This window comes from Nothoprocta perdicaria, unplaced genomic scaffold, assembly GCF_003342845.1.
Source record: "Nothoprocta perdicaria isolate Ctin4 unplaced genomic scaffold, notPer1 scaffold_349, whole genome shotgun sequence".
NCBI classification, from domain to species: Eukaryota; Metazoa; Chordata; class Aves; order Tinamiformes; family Tinamidae; genus Nothoprocta; species Nothoprocta perdicaria.
In genome coordinates this window covers 226252-251581 of record NW_020455587.1, presented here as the reverse complement: position 1 = coordinate 251581, position 25330 = coordinate 226252, and the positions used below count along the sequence as shown (strand labels likewise).

General features: G+C 38.9%; 1 protein-coding gene across 1 annotated transcript in view; it reads left to right on the top strand.

Moving 5' to 3' along the window:
• THEMIS (thymocyte selection associated) overlaps positions 1-25330 on the top strand; it is an 80394-nt gene that overhangs the window by 26098 nt on the left and 28966 nt on the right. Inside the window, exon 4 of the mRNA XM_026044060.1 lies at positions 610-1655. Within this exon, the coding sequence (XP_025899845.1) occupies positions 610-1655 (1046 nt within the window). The remainder of the gene's footprint in view (positions 1-609; positions 1656-25330) is intronic.

The following is a 25330-nucleotide window of genomic DNA, read 5'->3' as shown; positions in this document are numbered from 1 at the left end:
CCTTTGTAGGGAAAATGTATTCATTCATTCATGATAAATTTGTATTTGTTACATAAAAGTTTTTCTTTCTTAAAAAAACATGATACTATTTTGTCATAAGTATAGATTTTTTAAAATGATTGTTCTTATAAGTATCAGTATATTTTTTCCTACCATATTGAGCATAGCAATATCTTGTAATAATGAATCCTTAAAAGTAAATAAATTACTATGAAATAAATTAAAAAATGAGAAATACATCTTGTACTTAGTAAAAAGAGTTTGATAAGAGAAATAGCTAATTAAATTTGGAGGGGYAGTGAGAAAGACAGTGAACTAGATTTTCCTTTTCCTTTTGCTTAACCTTTTCTTCATTTGTGTACCTTTCTCTCATATCATCTTGTTTCTCTCTTCCTCCATGGGGAGTCTGCATTGTCAGGTAACTAGATAACTGCATATCTTGAATTAAGATAGGCAAGCTTTGACTGGCACTGGCAATAAATCCAGGCACACAAATAGTTACACAGCTTCTCAGAAAAGGTCCTTTACAAATTTGGCCTATAGGGCATGTATATTTTATTTCAGTGTCAGACAGAAAATAAAAATGAATGTATTTCTTTTTCTTTCCAGTTCGAAAGGATATAGTCCATATCCTCTCAGATCTGGATGTTGAAGTCAAAGATATAACAGACTGTTATGATATTAGCGCTTTTCTTCAGCCACTGTCTTTGGAAGATGTATTTGAGAGAACAAGCAAGGAATTTCCTATGGTTGCTGAGATAATGGAAGGGCCCCAAGGAAGCCAGAAGCCTTATAATTTATTGTATACGGGGAAAGAGATTGTCATCCACAAAAAGTATCAGGCAAAAAGAGTCCTCGCTTCTGAGATCAGAAGTGATTCCCCAAAAAGATATTTTTTAATCCCTATGAGCTACAAAGGAAAGTTCAAGAGAAGACCTCGGAATTTTCCGACTGCCTATGACTTAGAGATAGCAAGAAGTGAAAAAGAGCATCTCCACGTTGTAGCAACTAAAGCCTTTGATTCTCCCCATAAAGAGCTCTTTTCTGTTTCTGTTGGAGATCAGTTTCTAGTTCATCAGTGTCAGACTAGTGAAGTTCTGTATGAGGGAAGAAAGGAAGTTGTAGATGTTTTAGCTTGTGAACAAATACTAAGCAATACTTATAAGAAGGTGCTTCTCCCTATGTATATGGAAGGCGGTTTTGTAGAAGTGATCTATGACAAGAAACAGTACCAGCTTTCGGAGATTTGCACTAAATTCCGCCTGCCTTTTAACGTCAAGGTGTCTGTGAGGGATCTTTCCATCGGGGATGATGTCTTGGCTGCTGTGCCTGGTCTGCAGCTTGAAGAAGAAATCACAGATTCATACTTGTTGGTCAGTAGTGTCAGCAGACCAGGGGACAGCTGGGAGATCCCTGTGTATCGCCTAAGCATGTCAGTCCATTTGCTTGGCAAAGATGTCCAAACGGTTGTACCCGCTGCCAGTAGGACAACAGTGGAGGAGATCAGCGAAGAGCAATACTATATGGTGCGAAGATATGAAAACCAAACCCTATATCCACCACCCAGGCCTCCCAAAAAGCCAGCAACACTCGCATCCAAGCCCCTTCTTGCAGTACCTGTGCAAGCGGTATCTGGTGTACTGAGGGACCCAAAGGTAAGGCATCACTTCTTTGCCTTTGCTTTGAATCTGTTGCAATCACAGTTCACTTACTATCAGTTTATAGTGCCTATCTCATTTGTGTATCCTCGTGGCACCTTACACAGATGGCTCTCACTTCTCTGTAACAGACAAATTAGCAATTATAGACAACAGCTAAAATCTCCAGTGTGCATTAATTGAGCCATAAAGGAAATGTAGCCATGCGGACTCACAGTGGAACGCTTGTCCTGGCAATTCTGTATGGATAAACCTTTATGGGACCTAGGCAAAAATGAAGAGAGATGCTTGAAATGGCTGTGTTTAGGTGGTTATTACCTGTGTGTTTTCAGGATACATGTGAGAAGAATTTTGCTTACCTGGAAAAAGTAGAATTACATTTCACCAGAAAGACAGGTTGTATAGATATTTTTGGCTGCATGTTTTTGCACATACCCAAGTGGCAAATAGATTTTGAGTAAAAAGGGCAGCTGTTTTAGAACAGTCTTTGATGAAAGGAAAAAAAAAATGTCTCTCCTAGGACAGTTTTCTTAGTAGCAGTTAACCTAAGACAACATTCATTAATTTTCTTGCTTATAGTGAAAGAACTATTAAACCAAACCTTCAGCAAGGGAGACTGTCCAGCAGATACATAACTTAGGTGATAGTTTCTCTCTTTCATGTGCTAAGGCAAATTCCCCTGCATGGAGAAAAAAAAAGAAAAGAAAAAAGAAGGGAAATGTTGGAAACTTTTTCAAAATACTTATGCTGCTGAGGCCTCAGAACGAGACCCCAGGGTGGTTGTGCTGAACTTCAAATGCAATGTAATTCATGGAACTATATTTTGGGGGTTCTGGGAAATGTGAAATAACGATCAAATAAAGATCCCACTGTAATGATCCTAGAAGGGAGGCTTTTGCAATACCTCTCCTCACCTGCTGAATGATTGTTACCTTAGTGTCTATTCCACTGCACAGGTCCGTATTCCACATAGATCCTGGTAAGTGATTACAATAAATCATTGGAAAAGTGGATGCATAAAGTGGGTCCCTCAGATAATGTTAGTTCAGCAAAAAGCTATGCCATTTTCTTCAATGTGTGCTTGTGCTAGGAAAACTTCTTTCTGATCTTTTGTACAGTAAACTGTAGCAGCTTAATCCATTTGGTAAGGCTTGTGTGAATAAACAAGAGATTGGGTCCAGAACTAAGAGGAAGCCTTCAGCCTGGAGCTGAGCCTTGAGCCTTGAGCCTTGARCTCAAGGTACAGAGCTGGGCACTGGGGCAAGGCTTCCCCCAGTGCTGTGTTTCTGGTATGACTGTGCCCTTGGTCAGAAGAACTCAGGCTGTGTGTGGACACCAGCAAGTACGTGCTGACTTGTGCAGGAGAGAATATTTGTTTGAAGAAGGGAGAAAGCAATTAGCATAAGAGAGGGTTGAGTTCAAGTTGCCTTGTACATTCATGAGCGAGAACGAACTTAGACTGCAGCTGTCCAGACACAGAAACGCATTTAAGCAGACTGTTCCAGAGGACATCTTTTTGCCACATGCCTTGCTATAAATAAATAATAAACTACAGYCAGAATGCTTAGACTTATGCAGATTTGTAAATCTCCTTCCATGAAAAGGTGAAACAAGTAGAAATCCCTTATTCATAGGATTAAACATCCTAAGCTTTCATGTAATAGGTTTAAAGTTGTGCAGAATGCATTATCTCATCTGTCCTGAGCACAGCAAATCCTCAGAGAGGATGTGGATCTCAGCTGATGGGCTCTGCTCTGGCCTTTCAGTCAGTGATGGYAATAGGGGTGTCTGTGTTTTCTTCTCAGGGATGTCTGAGGTTTCAGAAAGTTGGAGATTGCACCAAACTGATAAGTTTTTCTCTTTGCATACTTTATGACTATGCCTAGATGTATTTGCATGAATAACAGACAAGAGTCCTAATGAGCCAAACTTAAGCCTGACAAAGTGGCAGCCTGGAATAAGCCTTAGGATTGCAGGCATTGCCACATTGCTTCTGCATAGCAGTCTACCTGGCATTTAGAGAACTCTGGAGAGAGGGTGGTCAATGAGTATTTTTTGAGGCAGGATCAGGCTTTCTGGGTTTTCAAGGTGAACATCCATGCGGAATAGTCAGCACGTGCATAGTATTCACATCTCTGGGGCAGCATTTTTCTCTTTCTTGTCCACTGGTTGGGACACTATGGGGTTCCAACTGGGTTTGGCATTCTGGAGCTGAATACTTTTGCTGGAATAGTCCAGCAAGGACTAAAATCTGGCCGTTCTATGTCAGGACCTGAGGATGTTCTGCCCAGGTGGATCACTGTTAGCAAGTGCTTCTGCTTGCTTAAAGCAAGGTCATGAGCGGAGACTGGCTCCAGCTGTCTTTGCCTGCTGCTTCCTGACCTTGATAAGGGGAAAACTAATGCAAGTAGAGGAGCTATATAGTGTTTGTTTCCTTGTGTACTTTTGGCCATGCTAGTCATTAAACTGGATAAAACTAGCAGTCAAGATGGACAGGAAGTTTCTGTGAACCTGAGGTAAGTGTAAGAGCCGCTTCTGCATCTGCACAAGGTGGAATATTGCAGCAGTGGRTATGTGTGTGTAGTTTGGCACAGCAAAACACCGAGATATCAGATAAATTCTCAAACACAATATAGCTGCATTCACAAAGAACTCTGCCCAACCTCTTTACAGAGCTAATTAAGTTGGCTTTGCTTCTGCTGACACAGCTTTCAACTCCAGAGCCTGGGGATCTCTTTTCTCTCCCCTCTGCAGGGCAGTGTGGACTTTACCTCTCATCTGACCATTTAGTCTGGATAAAAAACACCTAAACTACATAGGTCTGCAGTTTTGTATTAACTGATAATTGAATAGGGGAAAAAAATACTCAAAAGCATACATGCAAACTAAATCAAGGAAATGAAATAGCCTATGCCAAGCCATCAAATTCCTCTGATAGATCAAACTGTGTCTACTAAAAGTAGACAGATGTAAGATGCTACCTGTGGCATCATGTCTGCCCCAAACCCTAGCTGTTTGCCCTTACTCCCTCCAAAGCCACAGGTGACAAAATGACGCCTGGTTTGTCTTATAAAGCTTAGTGCTAGCAGTCATTCACCAGGCACACATTTCCCACATTTGATACACTGGAATAAACTCCTTAAAAGGCTCTCTCTGCCACTTTAGATTAAATGGTTTAAACCATGCCTCATTTGCAAAGTTGGCTGGAAAATGGGAATGGTCTAATAAACCCCTAGTAGTTAATGCCACTGATTTTAGAACAGGGGCATCTCACACTTGCCAAGGAGCTCTTGGAGAGAAGTTTTTCTAGGGGGATCCAGTCTGGATGTCACCTTCTCGAAATGAAAATTAATTTAAGAAAAGCAAGCCAGGTGTGTATTTGTAGGTTCTTTTCATAGTTAGGTCCCCTGTGCTGAATATAACAAAGTTATYAAAAGAGGGAGTATTTGCCTGTTTATAGAGTAAGAGAAGTTAGCTCCATCCAGTGCTATTTTTAGTGGTCTGCTTAGACATGTATCTAGCCTGTGGAACATTAGTATCACATACATAGAGTACTCACAAGGTTCAGGTTAGGTTTGCCTTTAAATACCTTTATGAGTGTGGAGCTGGAAAAGTCAGTCACAGACAGTGATTTGCTGAGCTCCAGCAATCAAGCTAAGAGAATTCCAGCAGGCCAAACTGGAATTTAATAAAATGGTAAGTATAAAGGCATGAGAGTTAATCGTCATTCAGTGCTAAGGTCCATTATCCTTCAAAAAGTCATTACAGTGATACAGTATCAGGAACTTTCTTGCTTTCTTGCTTTTTATTTAAAAATTAAAATGAAAGAAAAATTATCGCTTCCATCTGGGTTTGCAGTTCTACAAACTGAACTACCGAAATCTGTCATTAACATAGTTATCGCATCTGTCTTCACAGCAAAATGAAGACTTATCTGGAATTAAATTGATAAGACATAAGCAGCATTTTTCAGCAAATGAGTTTTCCTGCAACTCCTCTTYTCCTTCTTCCTAACTATTTCTTTTCTGCTTCCAGAGCATTTTTTAAGGATTTGGGCCCTTTCTATAGTTTGTTTAATGCACACATTTCTGCTGTGCAAGAAGACAGTGAATTTCCTAAATAAATGCATAGAACAGAAAATCCATGCAGGGAAATCAGCAAGGAATATGTGAGAACAGAGTTCATGGATCAATAATATTTTGGTACTAGAAATGAGGGAAGACAGCATGGTTCCTTAGCAGATGCAAATACAAATGTGCAAACGTGCAAATGTAAGAAACAGGGCTGCTGTCTGAGCATTGTGGCTCCTGAGGCTGCAGCTGGGCTTCCTGYTCCTCCCCCTTTTCACTCTTTACCCACGAAACAGGAAGTTCCCACCTTTTACTCCTGGAGTTTCACCGTCTTCCCCAACCCTCCCTTCTGCTCACCACAGGTATYGTTTCTCGTATCACTTTCCAATAGCTCTGTAAGTCCATAACAAATAGTGTGGGAAGGCTGGAATCACTGCCCATGCAGATTTATGATTCATGGTGCCCCAGATTCTGGATGTCTCCCAACATCTGTAGCCTTTCCCCAGCCCTGTCTTGCCTGCACATCCCCAATGTTCCTTCATACTCCTTCAGGCACCATGCCCAGTATGTGCTGCAGAATCCTTTGCCTCCTAAGCCCCTACTCAGTGCCCTGGGTACCCTRAAACACTACCCTGCAGTGCCAGAGTCCTTCAGACCAACATCCCTTTGGTGCCTCAGCTCCGCACATGTCTTCAGCTGACCAAACTTGTGTGACCACAGTTTCCCAGTCTTCTCGTCCTCTCTGCCATCTTTCAGCTCTTGATTCTTCTCAGAACATCGCTTCCTCTTGGTCTCCTCCTCAGTGAGCTGACATTGCAGAGTSGAAACCACAGAGACTTTCCAAATTACATATGGGTTTTCATCTTCTTCTGCAGCAGCGTAATGAGCAGACAGCAGAGCAGGAGTCTTCACTGAGATTTTTAGGAGCAAATCTAGAGTGATATGTGATGTCTAACTACTTAATTATTTCATATAGTCTGGACAGCCTCAGCTTCAGCTTAAGAAWTTGAATAAGTGCTCTGTCATAGAGATCATTACAGTTGCATCTATACCCTAGGGCCTGTGACCAGGTCCTAGGAAACCTGTATGAAAGCTGACTCCATACTAAGGCCTGCACATATGCCACACCTCATCACATCCTGGGCTTCTATGATAAAGAAATCAAGCAAGGATGGCTGGAGAAGAGCTTAGATCTCAGTAATGAGGGACAAGAATGGCCAGCTCATTTACTACATTTGTATGGGCCAGCTGGAAAAGGGTAGAGGAGTAGGAAACCTTAAAGCCCCAGATAAAAAATGGCTGGAGTTTTCCTGACATTTTCAGGATGCTGAGCTGGTATTAAAGGGTTTTTTTTTTTTTTTTTTTTTTTTTTTTTTATGATATTATGAGTTTAGAATTTCCAGAGAGAATCATCAAGTCTTTAGTAGGCACTTATTGTGGATTGATGTTACTCTCAAAAACGTGATAGAATTGGAAAGATTGCAATGTGCCTACCAGAAGGACAGGGGGTAGATAATTTTCTGAAAAAAAATTGCAGGGCAGTCTGAAGTGTAAGTCTCCTTGCAGAAAGTCATTACTGCTACAGGAATTGCTGACATGAAATTAAGGAAGGTACAGATGAACATTTGGTTATGCTGACTGATGTAAATGCCAACTGGTTAAAAGCAAATTGCTTAATTTAGAGCTAAAAAAGAATAACTTGGAGAACAAAGAGAGAAGAAATATCAAAAATTAAAACATGCCCAGAAGAAATAAAAAGAAATGAATGACAGAAAAATATGGGACCTCTGATAAGAGAAAGGAAAATCCTGAGTATATTGTTTGAGCCAAAGGCCATTGATGTCAGAGCAGAATTGGCTGGCATGTATCTTTTTTTTCTCCTGCAAAAATATGTAACATAACAAAACTGCATATTTGGATAATCAAAAATCAGGACAAAGAAGTAAAAAAGTTGACTGCAGCRGGATAACTCTTTTTTTTWAAAAAAAATGCAGGTTTCTGAAATGGATTGTTTATCTTGGGTTGCAAGCAGCCTGACTTCCAGCAAAGACTGTTCTCCAGGTTGGGATATGTCATTCTTGCCTTTCTCCTCCTGGCACCGAGATTGGAAAATCAGCTCCATAGAGGACGTCATAGGTGGCTGTTGAAGTGTGACTCATTGTGGCCTATATTTTGGTCTGCTGTGGAGTCCCCAGAAGGTTTTCTGTTTTGAACAGGTCAGAGTAAATCTGCACTGCAACGGATTTGCAGTGGAAAATACARTTTGCATAGTATTGTCATGCCTACCTCCTTGCATTGACTTGTCTAGCAGTCTCCAGGAGCTCCTCTCAGTTGCAGGTTCTCAAATTTGAGGCCAGTGCCAGACTCTTTTACCATGTCACTATTTAAATACAGCTGGGGACTTTCCTGGGCCCTGGGGAAGCTTGGCATGACATGGCTGATGTCTCTTCTAGCAGCTCTTGGAGTCTCCAGATATGTGTGGCTGCTTGCAAACTGCATACTGGCAATGAGCCTTTAGGGTATTCCAACTCTCACATTCTGCCCAAGAACTGTTTGGGAAAATGGTAGGTAACACAGGCCAAAACTGAGTATGGGAATGCTTAGAGGCAGTATTTGATCAGCTAGTGTTGAAATAGCCTCTTGCAGCTGGGCAGCCCAAAGGTCCCGCACCTGGGAAGCTGGCTAGCTGATAGTGTTTGTGACATGAGAGACAGAGTCCAGGTCTTCCAATTTCTGAACACGCAATTTTCTAGACACTTACCATGGAGTAGCATCAACTCATTAAACAAAACAAAGAAACAAACAAACAAAAACACACAAAAAAGGATAATCATCAGGGTCACTGAAGTACTAAATGAGGTCMATATAAAAGAAAGCACTGACATTTTTTATTTTAAGTTATGCTTCTCTTTCAGAACTCCATCTTTTTCAGTGCTGTCAGAGCAGGGCCTGAGTGAAAGCATCCCAGAAGGTTGGGATTATGCTTTGAGATATATTGCCCAATGAAATGAAATATTAAATTTGCTGTCAGTGTGACAGTAGGGTCAAATCTCGAAGGACCTGCAGGCAAGGCTAACATTTTCCAGAGAGTACTCACAGCAAGGAATCGAGTGATTATCAGGAAACAGAGACTGCTGTGGAGAGACTAATCAAATACATTAAAATTTATAAAGAACCAGAGTTCTTTATAAGAGTTTCTCTCTGCTTTTAGAAATTGTTAGTACATAGACATGAAGTAAAAATAGGACGATAGTAAAATGAATATATTGGGGTTTATCCATTGTTGTGTGAAGGACTCTATAAATGCTGAAACATAGTGTTTAATGTCTGAACTTTAACAATGAATTTCCCATCTTTATTGGTAGAGAACTATAATTTATACTCAACTTTTTCATGGTTGATATAGCACTTTGTTGTTGTTCAGGATATGCAATAATCTTACAGGTAAGTATTTTAAATGGCCATATACTTTCCTTTTTCCTTTCTCGTATATATACACATATATAAATATATAAATATATATGTGTGTGTGTATGTGTCTGTGTATATATATATATATATATATATATATATATATATATAAAGATATTTGAGGATACCCAGGCTTCTTTATTTACACCTCTCAAGTCTCTTAACAGCAGATGACTTGATACTCCAGCCACTGGAGAAAAAGGGGAAGTAGGAAAACTCCTTCCTAGTTTGTGGCATGCCTCTAGGGCACAATGCTGGGACAAAAAAAAAAAAAATCTGAGAATATCTGGTAAATTGGATGCTGGTTTAGCTCTAAGCGGAAGGGTAGTGAGACTGAAATCCACCAAATAAAACAAGATGTAGCTATTCCAAGTATCATTTTGTTTTTACTTTGCATTTAAAATCCTCTGAAAAAGAATGAAGAAGTATGAAATGAGGAAATTGTACCTGGCAGCTACCAATCTGTCTGTTTTGAGTATGTGGAATATGTATGTCCTGTAATGCTAATGGAGAAAGGAGACTCTGAATTTGCTTTGAAACTGCAGTCATTTGAAGGGAGATGTGCCAAGCAAGCCAACAGAGGCTGCACAGGAAATTCTGGCCATGTGAGGAATGGTGTATGAGCAGGAGCTCCGTGGATCTGAGTTAAGTTCCCCCTTCCACCACAAACTTCTTCCATGACACTACACAAATCACGTAGTTATCATTCCCTCAAGACATGAAGAAACCGCTGTGTAGAAAGCTAGGGTGTGGATTTACAGCTCATTAGTTCCTTTATGTGGATGTTTTAATCTCGGGTAAATATAAGATACGTTTCCGGGAGSTCAGAGCTACCTCACATTTACTCCGGAGCAATCACCTCAAAGACAGTTGCCATGGAGTAGCTAATGAACTGTAAATCCACACTCATTTACTTTGTGGCAACTAGTTCATGTAGCTGTCTTGTCTGTCTATGAAAAAAATGGGACATAATGCTTCTTTTCTCATCTTGGGTATTTATAGAGAGTCAGGCATCATTTCAGCATTTGTTTATAAAGCATTTTGTGCATTGGCTGCTACTATAATAGGAACAACAATAGCAACATAAAAATCGTGGCAACGGTGAAATTGCGGAACGCGAGCGTGTGGTAATCTCGGTTAAGTTTTCAGCTGAATGTTACTTTACAGAAAGGGTACAGAGAGAGACTCACCGTCATCTAGGACAGCTAAATTCTGAAGTGAGTATATCTGAAAAAAGAAAAAAAAAAAACAAGGCTAAAAGAAGTGTGAATTTGTCCTATTTAATATTGCATGGTGTTAACTTTGAGGCTCGCTAGCACATTTGTAAGCTTGATCTTTTGTTAACCACTTCTTAGCGTATTCTCCTAGCAGACAATAGCCTTTGAACTTGCCTATCACATATTTCCAGTTTCTTAAGTCTTGTCTTCACCTTGTGGCTTATGAAACATAGCCAGTAGTTTCAAGACCTGACAAGTTATGGATAGAAATTGAGAYGCTTTTCAGGATACCTGTGTAAATTTCCCAGGTTTGTTCGGCTTTTTGACAGACTATAACATTAAACTAAAAGTTACATGCTAAAGGTCAGCCTATGGAAGCATAGCAAGGTGTCAGCCAAGAGGAGAAAAGCGACTGCTACTGTATGAGTTATGTATGTATGTATGTATTTTTTATTGATAGATTGTATTAGGGTAAAAAGAAAGTGGGACATAACTGATGATGTTTAAATGCATGTTGACCTGAAAGGCCATTTTTCCAAGTCAGCCTTAGCACAGAGTTTGAACAGCAAATCATTTGTACTGCTTACGTTGAGCAGCCCCACCATACGGATGGAAGAGAGGATTAAGGAAGGAGGATAGGAAAGCGATACTGAGAACTAATGAAATAGAAAAATCGGATATCCAGTTATCCTCCATCAAAATGTGAAATGGGACAGGAAAACAGAATGTATGTAGGATGGTGGGAATTGCTTTTCTGTTGTGAGAAGGGAGAGGGTTTTTCTTTTTAAATATGTTGTTTTCTCCTTGTAAATATCCTAATTTTTTACTGTCCTGCCATATTTGTCTCTCACATAAAAAGATAAAGTAGTGGAAAAAAAATCTCTTCTCCTTGAATGACGTAATGATTTTAAAATGTTTGTGTGCACTGTAGTAGCATGCATTAGCTACTGTTTAATTTACTCTGCTGCACCTCACTGAACAGAGATTGACCAGAGAGGTTTTGGTTTGCCTCCTACTTATACTGCATCCAACTGTGTGGACACTCAGGTTACAAACCTCCTGCAGAACTGAAATTCCGTTTCTGCCTTTGTAGTTCAAGCAACACAATGTTGTTATGGATGCAAACTACTGAAGACAGGAGAAAAACAGAGACTAACTTCTTAATAGGGTTAGACTTTGCATGAGACTTTTTGCTTGCCAATATGTTCAGAAAATACAGAGATAAATTGTCTCATGAAGGATTGAAACCACTGCTGCCACACACAAACACTTGTATGTGAGAAGAGATCTCCCTCTACCCTCCAAAAYTGAAAGTAAACCTTCTTAAGAATGTTATAAGTTATTGAATAATAATATGTCAGCGTTCTGATGCTGCTATTGTTGAACTTACATGAAAAACCTTATTAATCATGGATTTGACAGCTCATTCAGTTATAATAATGTTTCCTGTCAATCCAAGCTCTCATTATAATTGGATCTTGCTCAAAAGGAAAGATGCTTCATTGACTGCTCCAGTACACGAAAATACAGGTTTAGAAATTAAAATATCAGTCTGAATATTGTTTCCAGGGAGTGTACTTATGCATGTGCAAGTTGGAAAGCACTTTAAAGCTTGCTGTGTGTCACATTTGGACTCCACCGTAATAAGATTCTCCTACTGACTGGGTACCAGCTCCAGAGTCATGAGAGAAAAAGTGAAAAAAAGAGGAGTAAATAAATTTTTTTTCTCAGGGATGCTGGTATATCTTCACTACAACATTCATTGCACTGAATGAACCAAAATAGATGACTTGTCTGTATGATGAAGTGTGCTAGACTATGAATTTGCTAACATTAATTTGTTAATATGTTAATTTGCTTTTCTGCATGGCCTCTTTTTTGGACAGTCAGTAGGCAGCCGTTGTTAGATATTTTATTTGCTACTGAGAGAAGGTCAAGTTGGCGGAGGCTCTCTAGAAGTGTCTGCAAACAGAGATAGTGACAAGGAGCCGTAAACTCRTGCCCTAACTTACTGTGCACCGTCTGTATTTAATAAATAGGCCCAGTGACAGGACAAGCAGCTGAGAAGGTTATGTGTTAAGAAGGCAGAAAAATATTTAAACTGAGACTAAAAGCCCTTGGAAAAGCATCTCAAATAAATGCTAGTTCGAAGTAACTCTGCAGGCCCAAACTCATGCACTGTGTATTGGAGGCCCTGATCCCACAAGTATAACAAAGAGAGGTGGTGTATTTCCAGAGAGGCCACAGTTCATTAAGCACACAGAGGCCACAATGAAAAAAATATATTAAAATTCCTATTAAAAATAAGGTTTTTCTATAGAACACACTTTTCAAGAGRGTCTGGGATGATAATTCCCAGAAGATGCTCTAGTGTATGGATAAACCATTGTGGCTATAATAAATAGGAGATTGAGGTAGTTTTTCGGAGTGTAGTATAATGCCAGCCAACATAGAGAGGCTGTATATTTTCTTCATTGTCTTACAGCAGAAGTAGTGAACAGTAATCTGATGACATCAGGGCTGTGTATGGATGTGAACTAGGGAAGATAATCTCTGATTTATAGGTACAAATAGGAAGTGCTCCCTACATTAAATCATAGGAGACTCATAGGTGTAGTTTTTGATGGAGCTATTTGTGAAGAAAATGTAAGTCAGAAAGCAGCACCAAGCTCTGCAGACAGAAAACAAAGAGAGGTAAAGTAGCTGATGTGGAGCTCTTGCAGCTGGTGTAAAGGGTATGGCAAGTCCTTTGGCAGTTCTTGTTTTGGGCATATATGTGTCTGACTGATGGACAAGCAACTTGAGCTCAGCTTCAGGCAGCCTCTGCCTCCCTTTAAAACCAGTTCAGGATCACCAGCAGGTTGGGATATGAGAACCACTTGATTATTTGTAGTGGTGACAGTGAACATGTCCYTACTGTGTCCCAGGAGTCTTTCCTGATGACGTGACTTGCAGGTGTAGGGGGGCTACAAGGCCTGCAGTCATAACTGCAGCAAAGCTAGCCTTGCTCAAAATATCCATTGAAAAAGGCCTTCCTTTTGGGTAAGCTAAACATTCAGTAATGCTGTTAACATGTAGTAGACTTCGGCTATGGAGGCAAAATCATGAAATTATTTTAATTAATCAGTGCCTGGCTTGTGATTTGTGACTCCCAAAATTTTGTTCTTAAAATAAATAAAAAAAAAMMMMRRAAAAAAWWARRAAAAAAAAAAGAAAAAGGAACCTAGTGTTCTGTAAATTAATATGCTGTTCTTGGAACTTCATGCCCTGGTATGATGAAATGTCTGATTTTCAGAGTACACCTAAGCTATTTCTCTTAAGGCCTATATATGCTTAATTTAATGGAATTCAGTGCACAAGAGTAAGCACAAGAGTAAGGGCTTATTGTTTGTGTGTTCGATCCTGTCCTGGATAAAAGGACATCTTTTCCTGATGAAAATCAGGAGAAAAGCATACGCAATCTTTTCTCCTTCAATGGCTTGACCATCTGAAGCACAGAAGGAAGGAGAGGCTGCAGTCCACACCAGGATTTTGCAGCCTCATTGAGACAATGTGCCCTCTTCTTTATTTGTCTTCAATCAGAGCAGCTCAGCACTATCTTTTACTTTGTTGTTTGTACTGGCAAACAGTAAATATCAAAGGGAATTTCTCATATTAATGAAGTCCAAAGTTCATTCAGTCATAGACTGAAGGTTGTCATGTGTCTCTGCAACCTCTCACATAGTGCAAATTTGTGGAGGTTGCACAATAGTTTGTAAAGTGCTTATTAGTATTAAAAAATGTACAATTTGCCATGCGACTATGTAATTTACATGATGGAACAATATTTCAAAGAGTATTTTTTCACAATGTATAACTCGATCAGCTACTGTTGTATGCATATAATTTATATTCATAGGAGATCTGTGAGAAGGTCAACTAGGAGACATTTTAATCTACGTTTTCAATTTGTGCCTATATGGCTATAGTAATACATCATAGCAGCTTTCAAAAGTAACAACAACAACAATAATATATGATGCTAAAATTTCTATGGACTATARATTAAACTAATTTGTTTCTCTTGAGCACCTAAATAGATTTTCTTTATTTGTTGKTTGTGATGTCTTACATAATTACAAAAGGAAATTTGATACCCAGTGATATAAAATGTATATTCTAACAATTTCAGATTAAGGCTAGCTTTCAGTTGATTTCAGAAGACATATTTCTAGGCGCTGCCTTCATTTTTTCTTTCAAAATCCTCATGCAAATCCAACTGCAGGTACAGCACAATCGCAGTAACAYGATGACTACCTGCAATATTAATTTATTGATTTAAAAAATCCTTGAGGAGTGTTTTATGTATTCAGCAGTGAATATACATTGTATGTATTCCTAACCAAAATGTTTTCCTGGGCCTCTTAAACACGTAGTGTAGTTCAGGCATAACATCCGATACTGCAGTATGGAAATGCCTGTCAGAAGGTGTGCTTGGTTTTTCTCTCTGACATGGATCATTAGGCAGTGCCAAACTGTTTCCTGTCYGAAACCCACACTATGAAGGCTCTTTCAACTGTTTCGCTAGCTGCTCAGCTGTGAATATATTTTGACTTTGTGTTCTGTCTTAGGCTGTCTGTGCTCAGATAGATAGAGCTCCTGGGAGGCGCGCAGGCTTGGTTTCAGAGAATAAAGCTCCATTTGCCTTACTGGAGTTGCAGTGTCTTCCAACGAGCATGAATTTGACTGGTTTGTGTTGAGAATGGCACGTGCTGTCCTGATGAGTGAGCCTGCCTACAGCACTCAAGGAGCTGGCTGAGCCCAGCTCCAGAGAGGCCTTTGCTTAGCTACCCACATGTGCACCATGTCTTCAAGCTCCTGCAATGGCCAGCACTCCCAGCTGTGTTGAGAGAGCTGAGTGGCTATTTTGGGGTTACCTCAGTGACCCATGGCTGTACTGATGAGGTTTCCTGAGATAATCACAGCAAGGACATGTGAAGTGTGTATATAAGTAAGTTCCAGCTCTGATGGATGAGCTGACCCCCTGGTTTAGCCGGTAGTGACTTGGCATGGAAAGATGAGTCTTATATACACTCATGTCATCCAGGAACCTACAGCATGCCCATTTCTAATAGAAAAATTACTTCAGCCCTCAGGGGTCTGTTATCATTTGCACCCAATGAGCTATTCTAGTGCCTTATTGTTTGGCTTTCTCAGATAYGTGGCATGTGTCTCTCAGTTTTATGCAGGGGTCTCATAGGGTCTGGAAGTTTGGCCATGTGTGTATCCAGGGTGAAGTTCATTTCTGCACTTCACATAGGACAGTTACAAATGTAATTTCCATGTAGTTCCTCAAAACAAAGATTTGAGGATTCATTCTGTCCTACAGTACTCATTTTATTTCTACCAAAGCGAGAAGGTCTTCAGCAAAAATGTAGAATTCATTATATTACAGTTTTTATTAATAGGACTGAGAAAACATGCTGTCTTTCAATTTTTTTTTAATACATATAGTCGTGCGAATTTCACTCTGGATAAAGAGAAAAAATCAGAATTCAAATAGAAGATATTCTTCCTRTATCACAGCTTTTGCAATATTAATAACTGAAGAGTATACTGGATTGTAAGATATCTAACAACCCTTGCTTTCATCCATCACTGTTGGATGAAAGGTGTTGTAGCTCCTTTTAAAATGATGACAGGCATGGATGAGAAGGTCTGTATGTGTTTTAAAGGCATGAGAAGGTCTAACCACTCAGAAGTGACAGCTATGTGGGTTTTTTTTAAGCAAAACTTTTGTTTAAAACAGATTGTGTTTGCTTAAGAGTTGAATCTTTGTTTAAAGTGAAATTCTTGAGGAGTCTACTTTGCCCTCTGCAGATACACATACACACATAATTAATTAGAAAGATGAAAGGTGTTTGACAGTCTAACCCCATAGCATGTCCTGTGCTTTTCTTATGAAAAGATGAATAACAAGGAGGTTTTTGAAACCTTCATCTTCACTCCTAGTGAACATGTCAAGTAGCAGCTTGAATTAAAAAGTAATTCCAGTAAGCTTTTAATACCTTTGTTGTGACAAAGAGAACTTTAATTGCATCAATTTACATTTGAAGAATCCATTTACATTGGCAGAAATATTTATGGTTTTATACTACAGCTATGAGTTTTGACTCTACTGTGTTGAAACATTGTGCATGTCAATGTGTCTGTTCAGCTCTTTTAGAATGGAAAAGAGCTGAGCTCATACTGTGGTTTTCCATCTCTCTTGGAACAGAAACTCTAATAAATAGTCCCTGCTAAAATTCTGTCGCACACATTCACATATGCATAACTGAAGAGATGTCTCTTCTCCCCTCCACTCCATTCTGCTCTGCTCCTTTCTCTTGGATATTGCCAGCTGTAGCTGAACAGGCAAAATCAAAGCTACAGTCCAATATGAATTTGTCRATTTTATTTTATTTTTGAGTATTTTTTAATCTGGACTCATTCATGCTCATCCCAAAAATATCTTATTATACTGACCAGCTGTTCTGTATACCTTTCAATGGTAGATACAGAAAAACATCCACAAAATAATTTCACACTGAATTTTTTTTTCTTCAGTATTTAATAAATGAGACTCAAGCTACTAATCTCACAGGGTAAATATTTTCATAAATAGATGTGATAAAGTATATTTATTTATATTTCATGGTTTCTTCTGGTCTTTACTTACATTCTCTAACATCTTTCTCATCTGGAATGTGTATATGAGTAGATATGAGTTGCAGAGAACAATGTTTTGCAAAACGCCACACCATACTGGGAATTGCCCATAAGACCTAGCAAGTTTTTTCTTTATATCAGCTCACATGAAATGGTCATGGCTTATGGCTGTGTTAACATTGGATAAGACTTTTTTTCAGTCTGAGAGAATTATCTACTGACATACAGACACTATGTATAGATTGGTACATGTATGGCAGTATTTCATTTAAAAGTCATTAAGTTAAGGAAAGAAGTCATCTTCACTGTTTCAAACAATCCCTTTTGTAGAGAGAGGAACCAAACCCAGAAAAAGCACACATTTTTTATTCATCTTAATCATATTCACATAAGAATGTAATTCATTTCTGCCTAGCCTAATAAAAAAGGTAGTATTAACTCAGCTAAAAGTTCTTAGCTACTTAGCCCATGGTTTATACCTWACAATAAATGAGATGATATAAAATTCCTGTTTAACCAATTGATTAGTCTGGGAGAATATCAATATCATGCAAGYTGCAGAATCTGAGTAGTAAGTAATATGTTCCCAGGAAAATGAATTTCATAGAAGTCCAGAGGATGAAACAATTATTAGTTCTGTTTAAAAGCATCATCTAGTCTCTTACTGCTGCAAATCCTTTTCCTTTTAATAATAGTTAAAATATATAGTATATATATTTTTATAAATATAAATAATTGAAAATAATTAAAAATATTATTTTACCTCAGTATCCTTCATATATTTCTTACTTGCTTACTTTACATTATTACTATTTTAAAATAAACAGAAAGGGCAGTGAAAATGGCACATAGGAGCGTGGGTACTGGCTTCCCAGGATTCACATGTGAACAGCTCACAAGTGAACTGTTTTAATGCGYGTCAGCGAGTAAAACTGCCATTACCTTTCAGAATTTCCTGAAAAGAAAAAAAAAGCAATATWGCATCACCTTTGAAGGACCATCAATGTTCCATGTAAAGATGAATAGCCCAGTTGTAATTCCTCTGTTTGATAGAATCATAACTGGTTGCAATAAAATACAAATGCTTTGGCTCCAAGGCAATGCTGAGTACAGCTATGCCATTGAGTCCTGTGATCTTGATGGATAGTATCATGGATTCTCTTCTTTATGGGTTTAAAGTCATGATTCCTTCTGGCTGTAATTTGTACTTTTTTTTTTTTTCTTTTTTTTTTCTTTTGCCAGGGCTTTAAATTCCATTACAGCAAAATTAATATTTTACCACTCTTTTGTGACTGGCAGCCCCTTGGACAGGATATTACATTCCATTTATGGATATTAACAGTGCATACCAGTGATGTGAGCAGCGTGCACATGCCTACTCGACTGCTGTTCCTTCTCTTTAGAAGGACTAATGTTCTCCGCCAAGGGAAAACTCAGTGGACTCTGACAAAAAATTAGTAGATAAGGCAAGGAATTTTTGTCTTTAATGTGAGCATTTTTACCTTATAAGCCCATTTTTTTCCTTGCTGGTATTTGTGGGGGTTGGAGACAGAATTGCACAAGGGTTATATAAGCAGTCAAGAAGCCTTGACTATAGAAACCACTTGTCCTACACAGCTTATTCCTGTGTTTCCTCTGCTTGAGAGCTGCAAGGTCTATTCCCATGGCTTTGTGAATCTACATATAGATTCTCCACATCTACAAATGTTATGAAATCATTGACACACTGRAGATGCCCAGAGGATTAATAATTTAAATAAAAACAATGAGGACAGGGTTGATCTTTTACAGACAACAACAACAAAAAAGGCCTTTTTCCTACACTGTTTCCCTTCTGGTGCATTTTGGCATAAATAATTCCTCCAGAGTTAGTGAAGCTATGCTAATTTATACCCACAGAGGACCTGGTCTCAAAAGTCTAATTTAGATGACAAAGCTGAAGTACCATTTTTCTTTGTATGCAAAGTACCAGGCACTCGAATAGCAGGGTGTCATTAAATTATTTCTAGAAAATAAATTGCCATTTGGAAGGCTAGCTCTTGGGTAAAATTATATCTTTTTGTATGACTTAAGACAGATGCAATGAGTTAATCTAAACAGCTCCTCTTCACTTGTCTAATTTTTTTCCTCTTCCCTATCCCCCATCTCTCCTCTGTTGAGCATGCCTTCTTTGCTAGATCTGGCTGAAATAAATACATCCTTGGATGGTAGCTCATGTATTTCAATGCAATATTCCCTGTGCTCTAAAGGGCTCTGGTAAAAAATGAGGTAGTAGGGCATAAAACTGGTTGATGTCAGTTTTAGCTCCTGGGGCAGCTAAAAGTGGGATGATAGGAAAACTATTTAAGTCATTGAAGCTCCCTCTTTCTTAGCTGCAAGTTTTTTTACTGCCCAGCACAGAGTTTTATCGAGGGGTTTCTGACTGAATAGTGATGGATCTGACAACAGTCATGTCTGCAGACTGGACATGTAACCATTAACAGGGTGCTTAGTTTCAGCAGAACCACATAACTGAGCCAGGGGATGTGGTTCTGTTTTTCAGGTCTCACGTTATTTGGTTGAAGCCGTATGCAGTTTTCCTTAAGCGGTTTTCACCTCAGCATTAAAAAGTGATGTATTTGCATCAGCTGTACCTAAGGCACATTTCCATATAGCCCAGGCCCAGCTGGAGAACCTCCTAGAGCTCAGACTCTGCCACTCTTGCACATTAGCCTTTACTTCTGACAAAATTAGCTCAGAGTCAGCAGGACAGCTGTGTAAGTATGTATACATAAGTGCTGCTAAACAGCGGAGAGGGCTGTCCATTGTGCAAGCACTGAAAAAGAGATGATCCTTACTGAAGTGCTTGCCATCTAAAAAGAAAAAGTATCTGGAGAGAAGAAAACGAGGTTGAAGCTTGTGTTGTAGTTAATATAGTAGTTAATATAACTGAAATGGAAAGCTTGCATACCCTATAAAGAAAATATGGGCAGCAGGGCATAAGGAAATCCTATTATTGCTGGAATTTGATGCTRTGCCTGTCATTTAATCTATATATTCATCACCGTTTACTTGCCTTGCAGCCCAGTGAAATACAGTGTACAGAGTAGGCTGGGTCAYGCTGGGGGCCAGTCAGTAATATTGTCATGGGCACTGGGACACATGGTGGAACCTCACAAAAAGCAACTCTTCATCTTTAGGAATCATTTTTAAATATGATAAATCATGCTTCTGCAAAGTCACTGTTTTCGATGATAGAAACATTGCTGGAGACAGCATTCATTCAGTAGCAGACACAGAGACGAAAAAGTCTTCTTTATTGGCAGAATGCATTTAAATTAACTCATCTTCAAATCCTCAAGTGCAATTTAGTGGATTTTTTTTTCTAATTTCAGACCTGTGTTTCAGTTAGGTGGTTTCCAGCATTCTGTATTTGAAATGCGAATATTTTATAAAGATGTAAGTATGAATGTTTTCATATTTCATGAACACAAATTGACTAAGCTGTGACTTTGGGGAAAGGGAGGGGATTGTATCAAATACACAAAAAGACAGTAAAAGCATAATACAGAAGAGAAGACAATAAAAATAGTGCTAGCTAGGATTGATGTGTGTGTGTGTATGTGTGCGTGTGTGTGTGAATGTGTGGCATTTGCTATTGCAGCTGTTTGTAGATTCAGTATCTACACTGCTGGAGGGTTACTGACATCTGGGGACTTGATTTGACCAATCACTAGAAAATGAGTGGGATATTTGTATGAAATGAGATTAAATTCCAATAAGAAATGGTGTAATGTAAAGTTTGCATGGATATTTACAGTTACTGGTCTTGCATAGAGCTCTCTTGGAGGGAGAGTCTAGAGGCCTTTGAACCCCACAGAAACAGCAAGGAGCAGCCCCAGCACTCTCGACGTTATTCTCTAAACAGGTAAGATAGCGAAGGCATAGCAGAAAGGACAGACAACAGATGACTTGCCTGTAGTCACACAGCAGGGTAGTGGCTAGGTTTATTGGCTTGCAGACCTCTTTTGTCATGAAATAAATCTCTGGACATTAATTTTTCTCTACAGTCTTTGGGGAAAAGGATAGACTCAGATCACAAATATGGAGTTTGTCGAGCCATCAGCCTATAAACTGAACTTGCAACCATTGCAGTATTTTTCTAGGTCAACAGTTTATTGTTCAGGTGGAATTAATGCTGTCCCTGAAAGGATGCACTTTTCACGTAAGTGAAATATGTCCTTATAAATCTACATCAAAACCTAGAGAGAAATTCTGTATTAGAATGGTAATGTGAAGGACTGTTTAGTATTATTTTTGCAAAACTATTCTGGGATGGCTAGAGATCATCACCAGACAGCTCTTTCATGAATGACACCCACTCTTGTACTAAAAGCAGGAAAAGCTTTGCCACCTTAGTCCTCTGGGTGCACCTTCTCATCCTCTGTTTATGGCAGAAAGATGAAATACAATAGATTAGAAGAAATCCTGGAGAAAGTGATTGCTGTACTTGGTTCTTCAAATCTTCGAGACCTATGCTTGACGATGCATGTTATGAGTGTCTCTCTGCCCCAGAACCTTAATTTCCAACATGTACAGGAGGAGTTGAAGTCAGAGGACTACCTGAAATGAAGGATTTTAATCAGGAGTGAAATCAACATTTATAGCAGATTGAAGTTAAGAGAAAATAGTTGAGGGGGTCAAAAAAGTTATTTTAGCAAAGAATAAAAACCGTCTGCATCACTGCTTTAATCCTGGTCTACTTTTAAACTGTTTCCTCTAAGGTGCACTGCTCAAGCCTGACCTGCTGCAGGGTGACAGCCCAGCAAAAATCTGGGACAGGCGAAYGGTTGGTATGCACAGCACAATCATCAGAAATAATATTCCCTCTTGATATGGTGTCATTCACTTCAGATCTAAAAAGCTGGCCCACACTATCATTTTCCAGATGGAGAAAAAAGAAAAACAAGCATGAAGAGAGCTGTGCAGGGGACTGCTGCAGTGGGTACTAAAACCGTGCTGAGTCCCCATCCCTTCTCAAGGCTGTTGGCTTCCCTGTTCCTGTAAGCGTTACCATCAGCCCCATCTTCTTCCCATCACTGGGAAGAAGTCTCTCTCATAACCATGAAGAACCAGCAGCAGGGGCAAAGCAGATGACTCTGTTCCTGCCTTCATAAATTATGTGTTGAAATCTGATGGGTTGTTGAGATATACTGTTCAGGCTTGACCAAGTCTGCTGATTTTATTCAATAAAGTAACACCTGCTGAAAACTCTAAATCCACAGAGAGCTTTGATTTTGTTTGGTCTTCAGCTTAGGGCTGTGACCTAATAATTACCAAGTGAAAGCAGAAAGTTGTTAGTTGATACATATCTGATAAATAATATATAACTAAGCAAACCTTTTCATCTATAAGAAGAAAAACATCGCTGATACTCATGTATTCACTGTGCTGCTTGAACCTGGGTTGATCTCCTTACTTTTAGCATTTACAAGACAGAAGTAGCCGTCACGAGCAAGAGATGCAACACTGAAAAAAAAGTGTAGTGTATTAATGACATATACTCAGCGGAGAGCCTATTACAGTATCTGTCCTCTCTCCTGTGCCACTGCAGAGTTAAAAGTGATTGATAATAACCTTGTAGTTACTGCACAATTTGCCTACAATTTTATAGTTGCAGTCATGGCATTGATCTACAGTTAAATGAGATAATTCCTGTGTGCTCYCTTGCCAGTCTGCCAGGAGCAATGTAGTAAATGTATCTGTAAAATCACAAAAAAATGAATACCTGCCCAAATCTAGAGTTTAGTAGAGAAGTTTTAGATAGTTATATTATGAAGTTGCTATAAAGAACATTCTCAAGTTTGTGAGAGAGATGTGATGATGACTACCTAAATCCAGAAAATTCTATTGTATTGCTGCTATAGCCAGTAGTGTAGCTTATAGCCTTTGCTTTCTAACTGTCACTGTCTGAATATTGTGAACCATTTTTGATGACAATAAGAGAAATTTGGTAACTGCAGACTTATTAATAAAGAGTTCTAAGTCACGGAAAAATCTTTATTCAACATTTACTAAATTAATGTGCAAAACTGGTAACTAGTAAAAATATTGAAACAGACTATTCAAAACACAAGATCTCTTCACTCTGTCTTTGCTTAAACTTATTTACTGTAGATCAAAACTGAAAATGTTAGAAATTTTACTGGAAGTTTCCAGCGAATTTCTGTTTAGGAGCAGAAAGCAATTAAGATTTCTTGCAAAATACAAAGATACATCTAAAACTTATATCTAACTTCTTCTAATCTCTAAACTGTACCTGTCCAGCTAGATCCCAGATACTACTTTGCAGGGTTCCCTTCCCCGCTGCTACTTGCTTGTTACAGGATGGGCCAAACGGACTCAGAGGAGTCAGGAGTTGCTATCCCAACAACTTTTGACTTGGATGGAGGCATCATAGGAGCCTAAGACCTGACTCCCCGGGTCAGGAAGTGTTGTTTCTGGGACTGCAGCCTAAAGTGCTGTATTTGAGATAATCTGTTTTAGGAAATGAACAGTGCTGAAAAGAGGGATTTCACTGTGAAGCCATTTGTTCATCTGGGTGTTTTGTCATCTAGAAACTGCTACTATCTCACAGAAACTGTCTGACRATTCCTGCAAAATGAATGAGAGATTTTAGTCCAACTCCAGGTAGTCAGAAGTTTTTCTTTCAAGAGCTCTTGTCGCATGCGGTGCTGCCTGCTGTTGAGTTTATTAGCTCTCCAAGGAGCTGAAATAAGTGTTCTAGGGTGAGGTTAACCGGAGATCTGTATTATTTATATACATTTTAAAATGTCACCAGGCATCCAGAAAAATAGATGGATTTGATAGTTTTGAAGTTTTATACACCTATGTAAATAGAAAGATACTAAGCCACAGAATTAATGATAAAAACCRGTACATTCTTCTTTTATTCTTGTCAGTCTTCTCATAATTCCTCAAAGAACCAAATAAATAAATGATGCCAAGTTATTTTCTTTATTTATCATTTGAATTTTGGTACCACACGTCATATGTTAAACACTGAATTCGTCTCAGAAAAATGAGATGATTTCCCTGAGCCTTCCCTGAATACCCTTAATTTTAAAATTTACAAGATTTGTGCATCTGATAGATTATTTACCTATGGTCTATGATTTTCTTAGTGCCAAGATTGGCTTTTTTTTTTTTTTTTTTTGGGTAGAAAACATACATTCCAAGGCTATGATCTTGCCAGCTCTTAGGCTTCTACAATATCATGGTGAGTTTTTCCAATGGGATTGCTCACTGTAGCAAACTTAAGTATGTGTGAGGTTGGCAGGGTCAGAACTTCTAAGGCTCTGCTCCTGTAAACACTCAGGCATGTGTACAGCTTTACTCACATGACCATGCTCATGAATTTTAATGAGACTGATTTGCTTCAGCTGATCAGATTTTTTTCATGCATTTATCTCAAGGGGGGCTGAAGAACAAAAAAACAAAACCAAGCAAATGCTTTTGAGAGTTGGGGCTGCTTTCATTAAATGCTCAGCATGTGCATTCTCAACCGTCTTGAAAGAACYATCAACCAGCTCATCGTTCTGGGATTTGCTGGGGCTCATTTCACTCCAGATTTGCCATTTTGTATGCATGATCTACTACTTTTTTCTTTTGTTCACTGTAGCAGCCAAAGGAGTGTCTCCATTTTTCAGGGTTGTGACTAGGATGAGAAAATGGTGGTATGAGAGACAGGCTGGTCTCCCAATTGGTGTCTCACTCAGTACTCATCACTGCCAGCTCAGCTCCAAACCTCTTCCTACAAAAAGACACGCACTCCATTTTTCTGTTCGAAATATTTTGGCTTAATTTAGTTTTGGGAACTTCTGTTTGCTATGCAGACACGGACTCCACAAGCATATATATTAACAAGGTGAAGAATGATAGCTACAGTCACAGGTCACAGAAARCTGGGACAAGAGAAAAATAAACAAGGCCGGCTAGGAGTGTAGAATTCACCCAAAGTCCATAGTACTTTCTATACTTAAGTTGACTTAGTAAGAACAGGTCATTGAATTTCCCTGGAATTTGGATGAATTTCAGAGCTGGAAAAAATATAATTGCATATGCCCTTTGCCTATGAAATTGTCCAAGGAATGTATGCAGATGCCTGTCATTTGRCATTTTTATTTTCTTCTTGCATGCAAAAGATAGTGCTTCAGAAGTTTTCTAGATTTGCTGTCACTGGGATTGT